Source organism: Crassostrea angulata, chromosome 7 (genome assembly GCF_025612915.1).
Source record: "Crassostrea angulata isolate pt1a10 chromosome 7, ASM2561291v2, whole genome shotgun sequence".
In the NCBI taxonomy this organism is placed as follows: Eukaryota; Metazoa; Mollusca; class Bivalvia; order Ostreida; family Ostreidae; genus Magallana; species Magallana angulata.
In genome coordinates, this window is record NC_069117.1 from 5723475 (window position 1) to 5737941 (window position 14467).

At 31.2% G+C, this 14467-nt stretch overlaps 1 protein-coding gene across 1 annotated transcript; it reads left to right on the top strand.

Moving 5' to 3' along the window:
- Positions 1 to 10372: 10372 nt before the first annotated feature.
- LOC128156134 (uncharacterized) lies at positions 10373 to 13582 on the top strand. The gene is made up of 4 exons (XM_052818155.1): positions 10373 to 10397; positions 10552 to 10950; positions 11225 to 11358; positions 13322 to 13582. Exons 1-4 carry the CDS (start codon positions 10373 to 10375, stop codon positions 13580 to 13582), a joined length of 819 nt encoding a protein of 272 aa, XP_052674115.1.
- The last annotated feature ends 885 nt before the right edge of the window (positions 13583 to 14467 follow it).

Genomic DNA, 14467 nt, shown 5'->3' on the forward strand with positions numbered 1-14467 from the left:
AAACACGGCTTTATAGTTTTCTATTATAATGCTAAATTACTTAAACTATTGCACAAACATCGACAGATAGTCACAACATATATGATAGTATAAAATGTAGACACAGCGTGATTGTATGGTCATTTGCTAATGAAATTGTACTCATCTGATTTTCACATCAATTTATATAAATGTTTGCATCATCCATAGGCTATTATAATGAGTTTTTAGATTTTGTATCTGAATAAATTTTAAATATATGAACGTATGGTAGCAATTGAGAATAGGGAAAATGCAATGAGAATATATCACCGCTTCTTAGATGTATGTGAAGTTCGATACCAACTATTACATAGGATCTTGCCAATCAATTATCATTTACATAGAGTAGGGATAGTAAATTCTCCACTGTGTTACTTTTGTCAACAGACTCCTGAGAATATAGAACATATTTATGTTGACTGTTATTTAGTGAAAGAATTTGGATTGATTTGGAGAAATGGATGACAGATATCTTTGGTTTACAAACAAATTTTGACAAATATTCCATCCTTTTTGGAAAATTTGATAATAGAGATATTCATAGGTTGGAAAATTCAATCATTCTTTTCACAAAACAATGTATTCTGCAAACTAAAATGAAAACATCAAGGCTAAATGTAGAAAACATTAAGAAATCTATAACCAGAAGACTGTTTATTGAAAAACTTTTGCTTATGAAAAACTGTAATTATCATTTGTTTGATATTTATTGGAAAGATATATTTCAACGTTTGGAACATTCATCACCATCTTTATTCTCTCCTTAATGTCCCTGTTTCTTATTATTATTATTTTTTTTTTTTTGCTCTGTATCTTTGAATTTTTTCTTTTCCTTTTTTTTTCTAAAAAGAAAACCATTTTTCACATATATATTTATACCACAACTTGTTCAAATTATATCGTTACTATTCTGAGAAGTAATACATATATGTACATATATGCTTTATATCAAAATAGTGATTATATCTATCAAACAAATACTATAAATTTAATGTATATGTATACATTGCAACATATATTTATATGAATGTTTATGCTATGGTATGTGAATATGTGAAAATTCAATTAAAAAAAAAAAGTTCGGTTTGTTGCAAACAAGAGCGACAAACTGAACATTCCTAAAAATTACTTAAGTTCGACATATATTTCTTTCTTTGAATTATTGATGTATAATGTAAGTATTTAATGAATAAAAACATATAACTAATTACAAATACATGTACCAAGGCCTGGCCAAATACATTCTTTGGTATTGTAAATATGTTCATATTTCATAATCAAATTTTTTCTCTAAATGCGAAAAAATCGCAAAATGTAATTGAAATATATGTGTCTGCGTGCATATTTTCCAATTGATTTATGTTAATGAATTAATAATGCATAGTATAGAAATATAGATTTATAGATCATATCAATAGTAAATATTTAAAAGAGTAAAGATAAACAGCAGAAGATGATAGTCGGTCGTTATATTTATGTCTTGCCTAATGCTAGTGTATCCATCATCGAGTCTGACGTCATACCAGCCATCACAGGACGTCCTGTTGAACAATCAGTGACGACCTCTGATGGTTTTCTCATGTGCGCCGATGTCTGTAAGCATTAGTAAACAAAAATAAGTTAAAGTAGATCCAGTGTTCTGTGACGTTATACTTTATTGTAAAACTTTGAATTCTTTAAAATTTGTGCAAGATAGTTTTATTTATTTTATGTGAACGTAATCTCATGGATGCAATTAGAAATATTGTTAAGTTCAAGATAATTTTGCAGCTTAATTTTATCCTTAATTTCCTATTTTTTTATACATTATATCTATGCTAAGGGGAAATAACACTTTTCTGACTGTTCTCTCAGTTGTATGTCTAAATGCTATAAATTTTCTTATCCCAACAATTAATTTAAAATGTTTTTGTAGTTTTACTTTCCTGACACAGTTGACAATAAAATTAAACAAGATAAACAAATTTCTGCCTACAAATATTTTACTTCTAACAAAAAAGTACAGTTTACTGATGCTAAATTATGCTTTAGTTCATGTTTATCTGACATCTCAAAAAGTGTGATGACGTTGGAAACGGAAGACCTTATTGTTTTGGTACTGTTTCTTATTATTATTTTTTTCCACAAATTTTGTGCACGCGATTTCTCAGAAACTATTCGGCTGATTTTGACCATTTTTTCACAGATGATTGCCAAAGGCAATAATTCTAGACGTTTTTTTAAATTTTGAAATCGTCACTTCCGGTACCGAGTTACGGCGGATTTTCTATTTTTTTACAACCTATTTTGTGCAGAGCTGATCTCAGAAACTATTAGAGATATGACTATGAAATTTTCAGGATAGGTAGTCTATAGTCTGAAGTTGTGCACTATTATTTTGTTTTATGCCAGTGGCACCATTTCTTGGAGCTCGCCTGGGCACGAAAATTGAGTACGAATTTTCATTAAAAATTTTCAAACGTTTTGATCTGTATCTTTTTATCAGTTGATATTTTGTTAAGATATATATAACAAAAGTGGTAGAGAATTAAAAGTTATTTCCAACGAAATCAAGAAAAAGGGGCTGGCCCCTTTTTTTAAGGGCAAAGGCACTCGTAAACTCTATTACAAATAACTTAAAAACGATAAAGATTTTTGATCTGTATCTTTTTATCAGTTGATATTTTGTTAAGATATATATAACATGTCTGTACAACAAAAAAGTTCCAATATTTGCAGGTCTACTATGTCACTTAAACTTTAGATATGAAATAGAAAAATGTGTTGCTATAAGAAACTCTTCTTATGATAAACATAATGATAGATGGTTTGAATGGAAAAATCTTTTTCTTAATATTTAACTTCAAGAGCTTTATTCATTTCAGTTTATGCAAAATTGTATCAACTTGAATAGTTTTCAAAAATTATGAGATCATGACTTGTATGTATGTGTGTATGAATGTGTTATATGTACAGTGTATTATAAAATGAAAAACTGCAAAAAAAAAAAAAAAAAAAAAAAAAAAAAAAAAAAAAAAGATATATATAACAAAAGTGGTAGAGAATTAAAAGTTATTTCCAACGAAATCAAGAAAAAGGGGCTGGCCCCTTTTTTTAAGGGCAAAGGCACTCGTAAACTCTATTACAAATAACTTAAAAACGATAAAGATTTTGTAATGCATTATCGGAGCAACGATATTGTTGATTGCACCAATATCTATTAGAAAAAATCATTGCCATGCCCATTTATTACGTAATTAGGGATTTTTAGGGACCAAAGTACTTAAACTTTGACGAGATATTTTGTTAGACATCATAGAAGAAAAAATGTTTGACTAAATGATTTGAATTAATTCCACTTATCAAAACACGAATTTCTGTCCGCATTAAGGGTCCAGAGGGCGGGCCCCTAAAATATTCAATCATTTGTATCTCAAAAGTGATCAACAATTTTACATTGGTGTAAGAACAAAAATGTTTGTATTCTTAAAACCTTTTCAAAGAAATCAAGAAAAAGGGGCTGGCCCCTTTTTTTAGGGGCCAAGGCACTCGTTAACTCTATTACAAATAATTTAAAAACGATAAAGATTTTGTAATGCATTATAGAAAAAATCATTGCCACGCCCATTTATTACGTAATTAGGGATTTTTAGGGGCCAAAGTACTTAAACTTTGACGAAAAATAACTAAAGAAGTATACATATTTTGTTAGACATCAAAGAAGAGAACATGTTTGATTAAATGATTTAAATTGATTCTACTTATCAAAACACGAATTTCTGTCCCCATTAAGGATCTAGAGAGCCGGCCCCTAAAATATTCAATCATTTGTATCTCAAAAGTGATCATCAATTTTAGATGGATGTAAGAAAAAAAAATGTTAGTATTCATGAGACCTTTCGTATAAAATCAAGAAAAAGGGGCTGGCCCCTTAAATTAGGGGCAAATAGACTCCTAAACTCTATTACTCATACGTTAAAAATGATCAAGATTTTGTAATGCATTTTTGAAACAAAGTTGTTGATCGCAGCAATATCAGTTTATAAAACTCATTTCAAAACCCATTGATGACGTATTTAGAGATTTTAGGGGACTAAAATCTTAAATCTTTAATGTGCTGTATGTTAAAAAGCAAAACTCTTTGTTAAGCATTTTAAAGGATACTGACAATCGTATACATTATCTAAAAGGAAGTGGTTGAGGGTGAATTCTGAAATTTCATTGATATTTTAATCGAATAGTTTAAAATATTGAACGGAAGACCTACTCGTTACTCGTAACGAGATCGTATCTAGTTTTTCTTATAATTGATAAAATTTAAGTCTATTAAACTGAAATCAGTTCTGTTTTTCAACTCTCATCAGAGGGTTTTACCAAAATGTAATAATTTCTTTGTCTTTAAATAAAAAAATAAGATTAAATTGATATTTTATACTGCGGTCTGTGTTTAATTGAGCGGCGAAAATTGAATTCTATTTTTACACAAGTATCACTGGGGCGTAAACACCTGTTTCTGGCGTGTGTTGGCAACAAACAGTATATTTCCAGGGGTGGGTGGGTCTGGAATCTAATAGAAAATAAAAAAAATAATTTACTTAGTACGATGATTGGTCACTCATAAGAGAAGAACATGTGCCTGACCTTTTCTTTAATACAAAGTAAAATAATCAAAGATCAAACTAAACAATATTGAGATGGTGACCATCTCTAAGGGTCCCGCTAACATAGTGGAAATATGATGAAAAGAATTTCAGAGAAATTTGCTTAGACCTTGAGCTTTAACTTCGAAATTTTCCACCTGGCATAGAACGTCTAATTCAGTCTCATAACCACTTACATTTAGGCATTTTTGTTCAATCTGAATAGATTAATTAAATGGGAAATAATCCATGGTCTAAATCTAATTGTAAGGAGATCTGCTATATATGGCTTTCACTTTGACTTGGTTCAAGGTCAATGCACGCCATTAACCAAAAAGCTCTGTTCAAGAAAAGTATTAGCCAATAAGGACTACGTGGAGAGTATATATATGCTCTTTAAAAACGATTTTTGTTGGAGCTGATATGACCTTGACGCTTAATCTTCAAACATCATATAAAGTCAATGAATACCATCAAAGACACTATGCGAGTAAAGTATGAACCAGATTAAAGAAAAGGAAGAGAATATGTGGAGATTTTGTGGTGATAGGAGGCGATTTTAATTCGGTTCAAGATAATTCTTTACAATAATTACAAACGCATAGGAAACCCCATAGCCAGAAAAGTGTTAGTTAACTTAAAAGAAAAATTAAATTTGAAAGACTCATGGAGAAATCAACATGAGAATCTGAAACGATATACATGGTTCGGTCCATCAAGTAAAAAAGATAGAATAGATTTCTTTTTAGTCTCATCTCAACTATTAAATTTTGTTCATAACACAAGCAAAGAAATAGGATACAGATCAGATCATTTAATTATATTTATTGATATTGTTTTCTCAAACTTTGAAAAAGGATAGGGATTCGGGAAATTCAATTACTCTCTTATAAAAGATCGGGAATACATAGATGGGATAAAAAAAGTTATAGCATCTTTAAAACAGCAGTACACAGAAACACCAAACCCAAAAGAAGCTGTAGAGCACATACCAGATTCAAATCTCCACCTAAATATTGATTATCAGTCATTCTTTGAGCAGATTTTGCAACAGATTAGAGGATATACTCTAAAATATAGCTCTAGAAAAAAAGAAATAAGATGAATATACTCTTTTGCAAAATGATTGAGGAAGGTGAAAACCGACAAAATATTTCATTGTACTCCAAAAAAGGAAATTACATAAATAAAACAGTATCCAAAGTCATAGACAATAATGGGATTACAGTTACAAATCAACAAGAAACACTTCCAAAAATTAAAACTTTTTATCAGACATTATACAGCAATAAAGATAATGAATTATGCTCTGTTAATCTAGAAGACATAGTTGATAGGCACTTAGTTAATAAACCTTAACAATACCATGGCTGAAAAACTAGAAGGAAAAATAACTTGTATAGAAGCACTTAACGCTATTAAAAATATGAAAAATGATAAATCACCAGGCCCAAATGGCTTTATCGCAGAATTCTATATTTTTCTAGAAAGATATTTCTCATTTTTGGCTAATGTCAGCAAATGAAGGCTTTGAAAAGAGTATGTTTTCTACTACCCCAAAACTAGGAATTATATCAATTATACCAAGAGGAGACAAATGTAGGGAATACTTAAAAAACTGGAGACCAATATCATTTTTAAATGTACCATATAAACTTATATCAGCATGTATTGCAAATGGATTAAAACAAGTATTAACCATATCATAAATGAAAACCAAAAAGGATTCTTAAAAGGCAGATTTATTGTGGAATATACTCGTTTTGTATATGATATTATGCAAGAATCAAATTTAAGGCAAATACCAGGAGTGCTTTTACTTATAGACTTTGAAAAGAACATTTGACTCTATCGTGTTCTTTTATGTATAAATCATTAAAAAAAAGTAACTTTGGCTTCAATATCATAAGATGGGTAAAACACTTTATACAGTTGCTAAACTATGTGTAATTCAAAATGGAATTTTTCTGAATTTTCTAATACTGGGCGTGAGTGTCGACAAGGTGATCACATTTCACCCTATTTATCTAATATAAGTGTAGAAATAATGGGTATCATGAAAAGACAAAATAGAAATATTAGAGGTATACATATACAAAAAGAATACTGTTTGTTTCAATATGCGGATGATACAATAATGGTTTTAGATGAAAAGAGAAAAGTTTAAAAGCAGCCTTAGATCCGCTTTTTAACTTTAAAAATATTCGGGATTAAAACCTAACTTTGGAAAAACAAAGGCAATTTGGATAGAATCAAAATCTGGAAGCAGTGAAATTTTATGTCCAAACTTTAAAATACAATGGACAAACGAAGATTTCAATGTATTAGGAATTAAATTTAACTCAAGTCTTACTAATATTACAGAAATGAACTTTGAACAAAAACTTGCATCAATTATCAAAGAAATAAATAACTGGACTAAATGACAGTTGACTCCTTTAGGGAAAATAACGGTCATTAAATCACTTTTATTACCCAAACTGACCCATCTGTTTATAACTTTGCCTACATCCTCTAAACAGTGGATAACAAAACTTGAAAAACTTATTTTTCAATTTATTTGGAATAAAAAAAATAATAAGGTATCAAGATCATTATTAGTTCAGAAATATACTGATGGGAGACTCCAAATGGTACACTTCATCATACATCATATCTTACAACTTACATCATATATTAAATCACTCAAATTGTCATTGTTCTGAAGAATTTTACAATCTACAGATGATTTACTGAATACTCTTTTTGGTGTAATTACAAAAAGCAGAGTCTCAAAATTTTTCCAGATGGCATCTGATAACTCAAGAAATATTTCAAAAAAAATTCAAAAGTTTTTTTATTCAGTTCAATGATTTCACTGTAAATTTACCATTCACCATTATACTTGGACTTAAAAGATTCCTTTGTTTATTTTTGAACAATGTTAATGAATGGGATAAAACGTTGCCTATTTTGCCAAGATACATTTCTAATCTTATTAAAAGCAACAAAAATGTATATAATGTCTTCATAAGTAAATATAATACATATACTATTGTCAAACAAGAAGGAAAATGGAAAACGTTATTTAACCTTGATGACTCATTCTGTTGGAAAGCAATATGTTATGCACTTTTTAAATACACAAAAGACAGTAAGCTGATATGGCTGGAATATAGAATACTTCACCGAATTTTAGATACAAATATGTATTTATTCAATTGTAAAATAACTAACAACAACAATGTAATTTATGCACAATTGATTCTGAGTCAAGTGAACATTTGGGTTTTTTTTACTGTAATAAGAGTAAACAACTGTGGTTGCAGTTGGAATACCTAATATCAGTCTATTGTCACTTCAATGTCCATTTTTCATTGTGTTGAATCATGTTTTGTTATACAAAAGAAAAAATAATATTCTTAATTTATCGATTTTGTTAACAAAGAAAAACATATTTTACAAATCAGGAAAAAGCTCATGTCTTTTTATCAGTGAACTCAAAAATTCAACATATTCATATTATTTGATGGAGAAAAAAGTATATGCTACTCAAATGATGTCAGATAAATTCACTATAAGATGGAGTGTGCTTGATAACTTTATTACATCACTTGAATAATGTATTGTTCTTTACTTAGTTACTTTTTTGGGGTTCAATTTTTCTCCTCAATTTATCATCCGAAACAATGGAAATATTTTCAAAATGATAACTACTAGTGTATAATTTTCTAGACTTTGTACATTTTGACTGTGTGTGTGTGTGTGTGTGTGTGTGTGTGTGTGTGTGTGTGTGTGTGTGTGTGTGTGTGTGTGTGTGTGTGTGTGTGTGTGTGCGTGCGTGCGTGCGTGCGTGCGTGCGTGCGTGCGTGCGTGCGTGCGTGCGTGCGATGAATGTGTGTGTATATGTTTGTCTTTGTCTCTTCATGTTTTGTTCTATAATTAATAAAATGTGAGAAAAAAAGATAATGCTCCTGACATGGATTTTTTTATATAACTCTGCTATGACCTTCACTTTTGACCTAAAAATTGGTCAAGTTTACTAAAAACCGGTTATTCATAAGCTCTGTTTATTTGAAGTATGAACTGAATAGAGTTTAGTGGAAAGTATATATGCTCTGAAGAAAGGATTCAAACTTCAAGATCACTTCAAGATCACTGCATATTCTATGACCATAGACACTATGAATTATGATTATTGATTGACGTATGAACTAGACTGGGCCAAGCGGAGAGAGGATATGCTCCGGACAAGGTTTTTATTTATATTTCTGCTATGACCTGCTATGACCTTAAAACTAGATACATGGTTTAAGGTCACTGCACACTCTTTACACAAAGGCACTCTGTGTGTGAAGTATGAGTCAGACTGGGCCAAAAGGGTAGACGATATACTCCAGACAAGCAATCTTGGACAGACAGACGAACGGAAAGACGGACTGAAAGACGGACGGACGGAAAGACAGACAGACAGACTTATCAGTATAGGGCGCCCACAGAGCTGGGCCCTAATAGAAAATATCTGATGATTTATTTTGCAGACAGTTTTTGTTTGCACGATGGCTGTTTGCCCTTCGCCTTAAAGGCGAACGTACGGAGGTGTGAGTTTTTAAGTCTTTGGTGTTGGGGTAGGAAAAAATATAATATAAATAGGTAGAATGTAATCTGATAATGAGGTACATTTTAAACCCACAACTTTGTATGAATTCGCCAATTAGAATTAAATTTATGTGAGTGAGCAAACAGGCAATTTTTCATATTCAACATAATGGCAAACATGTTATATATAACTTCATCTAACTTTGTCGCCAAGGAGAACAACCTGTGATAGGCATGCAAATCTTTTAACCTGTTTCCGAGAAGACATTACTGCTAACAAAAGTGTTTTTTACTTCGTAGCCCTTGAGACCTTGTTCTATAAGAGATGTTAGAGCTTATTAATAAGAATAACCACATTTAGCTTTGTAACAGTCGAAGTCGTTTTTGTTGCCAGGTGCAACTTGTCAAAATAATTGTCAACATGTTAGTTAATTATGTCTCCATGTAAGCATGTAAATATGTTGCCATGAAAGTAAGATATTTATGTAAACAATCGAGATATATATGTTACCTGTAACACATTGCTTAGGTCATCCTGTAGGATAATGATGTTAAGATGCTACTTATCTATGTCAGCAAGTGAGATAACTGTTTCGTGCATTAAAAATCGCATGTCAACACGATTTTCTCGCATTCTGACATTAATATAAAACGGCCTCTCAGTTGAATAGGAGCGGTTCATCACTTTTTACCTGTCAGAGGCAATATCTTTCTTACATAATGTTGATTGTCACGTTGTTTTGATAACCAGGAAGTATTTTCGCAAAATTGAAAAAAATGAAACTGGTACTCGTTTGTGCGATACTACTATGTTCTACTAGTGTATTCGGTAAGTAATCAATTAATTTGCTGTAGACATCTTTCATAAAATACAAATTAAGTGTCACTGTTTGAGATCTATAAATAGACACAAAAAAAAATATTTAAGAAAAAGAGGATTGTCAAAAGTGCGTTGTTAAAATCACCTGGCGTTACACATATCACGTTTTTACTAACAGTTTCGTTCCTTCTTCAAAATAAATTATAAAGCATGGTTATTGCGTTATTTTATTACATGGTCAGTTTAACTTACATTGTCGAGCTCTATTATACTATATGTATTTCTATCATTTCGACAGTTTAAATTCACACGTCTATATATTGTAAAATCTCTTATGACTGACTACGTCTTTAAGCTATGTAAATTGATTGTGTGCTTACGTGTTTGGTTGACCAATTAACCAAATCAGGTTTTATACTATACTAACGTTAGTATATAAACCCCTATTACTGGATTGCGCGTGTAATTGGTTATTTTTATTGTTTATAAATTTTTTTCTGTTTTTATCACCAGCATCTGCCCAAAACATTCAGATACAAGCCCAACCACAAACGGTTGTTTTTCTGAAGAATGATTTGGTTATTGTGTGTTCCATCACTAACCCTACACAACTCAGTTCAGTGTTCTTCATACAGATACTGAAGAACTCTAGTACCACATTTGATAAAGTAGTGTCAGTAACTACAGGACAAGCATTACCAGTCCAATGGAAGGACACCGTCTTACAAAACCGAGCCTCTGTTACTGGGAACATAAACTCTCCACGAACTGCACAACTGAGATTGACGATAGATAAAAATAGTGTGCAGTGTCCTACTGACTTTAAGATGTACTCTTGTAAAATGTCAGGAATGAGTACTGCTTCTAACCCTGTCACAGAAGAGACTAGTCCAATCACTATATTTTACATTGGTATGAAATATGTTTAAAATAATATATTTTGTTTATTCTGTCATTTTGATTTAGTTCACAAGAACACTATCAACAAAAAAGAAATAATCAACGAATATACACAAGACAGTCTGCAATCTAATATGATATGACTGTTTAATTTTAATTTATGGATTTTATGGATATATTCTTTCCCTAAATATATTGATACTAGCAATGCCCCGTCATCGAAAACTGTCTCCAGCATCAGCTATAACTGCCAAAAAATGAATAAGTCGCTTTATATGCGTTTTAGTCCAACCAACCATAATTGAACTTCCACGAGTGAGGATCCTGAATGAGATCTATGATACACCAAAGAGACAGTTTCCTGTTGGAACTACGATACAGTTAACCTGCCATGGAGAGATTGGGAATAACGTAAGCAAAGTAAGCATATTTTCCTATAAGTGTAGATAAGTCACGATTTGAAATATCCTCTCCCAATTTAAGTTACATGTATCTAAGTATATGAACATCTGTAGCATTTGTACGTACGAATGAAATTATAGTATAACGGCAGTTTGTGTTTCACATTAAAATCTTCACAAAATTTTAAAGCTGAACACTGCTCGTAAACAGGCACTGTCACACAGGTACCTGGTATATAAACCCTTCGATTTCGTTACACCCGACTGCACACCTGAAACTCGTAACCGACGTGAAGTGATCATTTCGTGGTCTTTGGATTTTATGCATTTATTCCTTACTATATGTGCATATTCTGTTTGTATTTACCACTTAATTTGATGTTAGCACTCTCCTGACTTAAAAAAAAAGTGCTTAAAATTTGATAATTTCATCGCGACCGAGTAACACAGCGAGGAAAGATGTACGTCCACACAGTTGAGACCACTACTGCAAAATACTTTGAACTGTTTAGAGGTCTGCGCTTTATATAGGGGTTGTAGGGACAGCAATGTTGAAAGAGAAAAATGGCAGACAATGTCTATTTACGAGCGGTGTTTAGCTTTTAGTTTGAAAATTTAATTCAAATCTAAAGAATGTAAATGACCGTAAATTAATGTAAATGTAAACTGTAAAATGGTAAAAAAAAATAAAAATAAAAAAAAAGGTACAAAATTAAAATCGGAAAGGATGAGAATCCAAATCCAGATCAAGTCCTTAACGCATTCAAATTGTCCTCATTTTTAATTTATATCTGAATTACATATATTTGTATTACATATATATGGTTGCCTAATTCTGCGCCCTGTGTGCAAGTTTTTTTTTTCTTTTTTTACAAAAATATCTCAAAATGCAAGATAACTATTTTTACATGCAAGATAGTTATGTCAACATACACCATAACTATGTTGATATGCAAGAAGTTTGCAATTTGATAAGATTTATAAAAAAAAAACTCAATATCAAATATCGCCAACAAATGAATTCCAACATGCAAGAGACCACTTATTTATGATCACATGATGAATATATATGTTGATGCAACTAATTCATGTTGACATGTAACATAGCTATATTGACATGCAAGATAAATAGGTTTACATGCAACATATTAATACAAACATTCAACTTGTTAGCTAAGATAACTTGCATGTCAACCAAAATAATTTGCATGTCAAAAAACGTTTATTGTCAACATATTTGTTTGGCATGTCAACATAAAAAGGAAGCATTTAGCATGTTGATAGTCAAAAGAAGGTGATATTCGAGGGTTGTTATTTCTTTAAAGACTTTGGAAAAAAAATTCTAATTGCAATTTTCTAGCATGTCAACATATTATGTTGCAAATTGACATAATTATCTTACATGCAAACATATTTATCCCCCATGTCGACATATTTGGTGGGAAAATAACTGCACAAAATAGAGAAAAGTATGCCATCATACATATACGTTCAAATTAATATAAATTACAAAGTGATATAATGATAGATGGCCAAAAATTGACCATTGCAGTTTTGCAGGAGAAAAAAAAATTCAGAATTGTAACTTCTAAGCATGGTCTTACGGTCAAGTTCAATGTTATCAAATTCTTAAAAAATTCAAGATATTGGTAGTATGAACATTCAACCTGATTTCTGAAGATTTTTCCCAGCTCAATTCATTTCCTACATACCGACATTCACTAACTTATAACATCATGCTCCCAAAAAAATCTTACTAGTTTACGATCCAGTATTATTTCTGTTAATTCAGGTAATCATTAAAATCGTAATCTAACTTTCTTTAGCGAAAAAATAATAAATCTTAAAGTCGTCTTACGTTAGAGTGATTGCCCGCTGATCTAGTTTATGAAGACTGGGAGATTTAAATCTACCCACTACAAACTCTAATCATACCTTAACATATTTGCCTGGATTAAAGGAGTTTTATGATGTCATTTAAGACTATCAGATGGTGTGCCCGAAAAGATGGTGAATTTAGTTTCACAGGATTGGTTCAGACCCCGATCCACTCAAAGGCTTCTCCTTCTGGTTGTCAGTACACACGCTCCAGCGTCATCACATACAACCTTACCAGTGAAGACATCTTCACAGAGTTTTTGTGTGAATCAGGAGATACCGGTATGTGTGGGACGGGGACCGCCGTACAATACGTCAACATTAGCAGCAGTAAGCTCAATATGTTCTTTGTGCATATTTTGTGAAAGCTTTGACATATCATTAACAGTGCGTTGAAAAAATCTTAAACTGTTTCATCATAGTAATATGACTTGATTTTGTTAATTCTTAAAGCAGTTATTTGGCTTGATCTCATCTATAAATCATAATTTAGGATATTAAACATCGCTTCTTTATCTTATATATTTGCTATCACGTATGGTGAAGGTTTCAATGGTCCTTTTATAACAAAACTAAAAGAACATTATTTTTCATTATGACAAGCATGTCGCTATCAAAGTTATCAAGGTAATTTTTTCTAGGATTTTTTTTAAATTTTATAAATATTTATAAACATACTAAAAGCAAAGCTATACGACCTTTGTTGGGCTAGTTACCCAGAAGTCGCTGGTAGAAACCTAGATTTGGTACCTGATTTTGTTGTGCAATTAGTCTAGACATTCCCTCAGGCCATCCAATGGAGTACTGCTGTTATATAGCAGGTTTTAACCATAATAGCTTTTCTCGGAAAACCTGCTATATAGTAGCCTTCCGCCCTCCCCCGGGGGAAGCTACATGTACTATATAGAAGAGTCTCTCCAAAAATAGGATTTCTTCTCCACGTTTTGGGCTTTGGGCTCAAATTTAATAAAAAAAAAAAAAAGAATTAGGGAAAGCCAAATGAAATTAAAATTAAAACCAATGGTTTATCCATCGCAAAGTTGCATAAACATGCACGAATTTGTGTTTGCCGACCAAATATTTTAAACAGAAACTATTAACTTGGTTAATATGGAAAACAAAGAACTTCACTGACAAAATGTTTGATAATGTATAAGGTATGGCACATTATGCATTAACATGGTTTTATATTTTGAATGAGTAAATTAAAACTTTCTCTAGAATTTTAAATGAACTTTCCTGTAAATCAA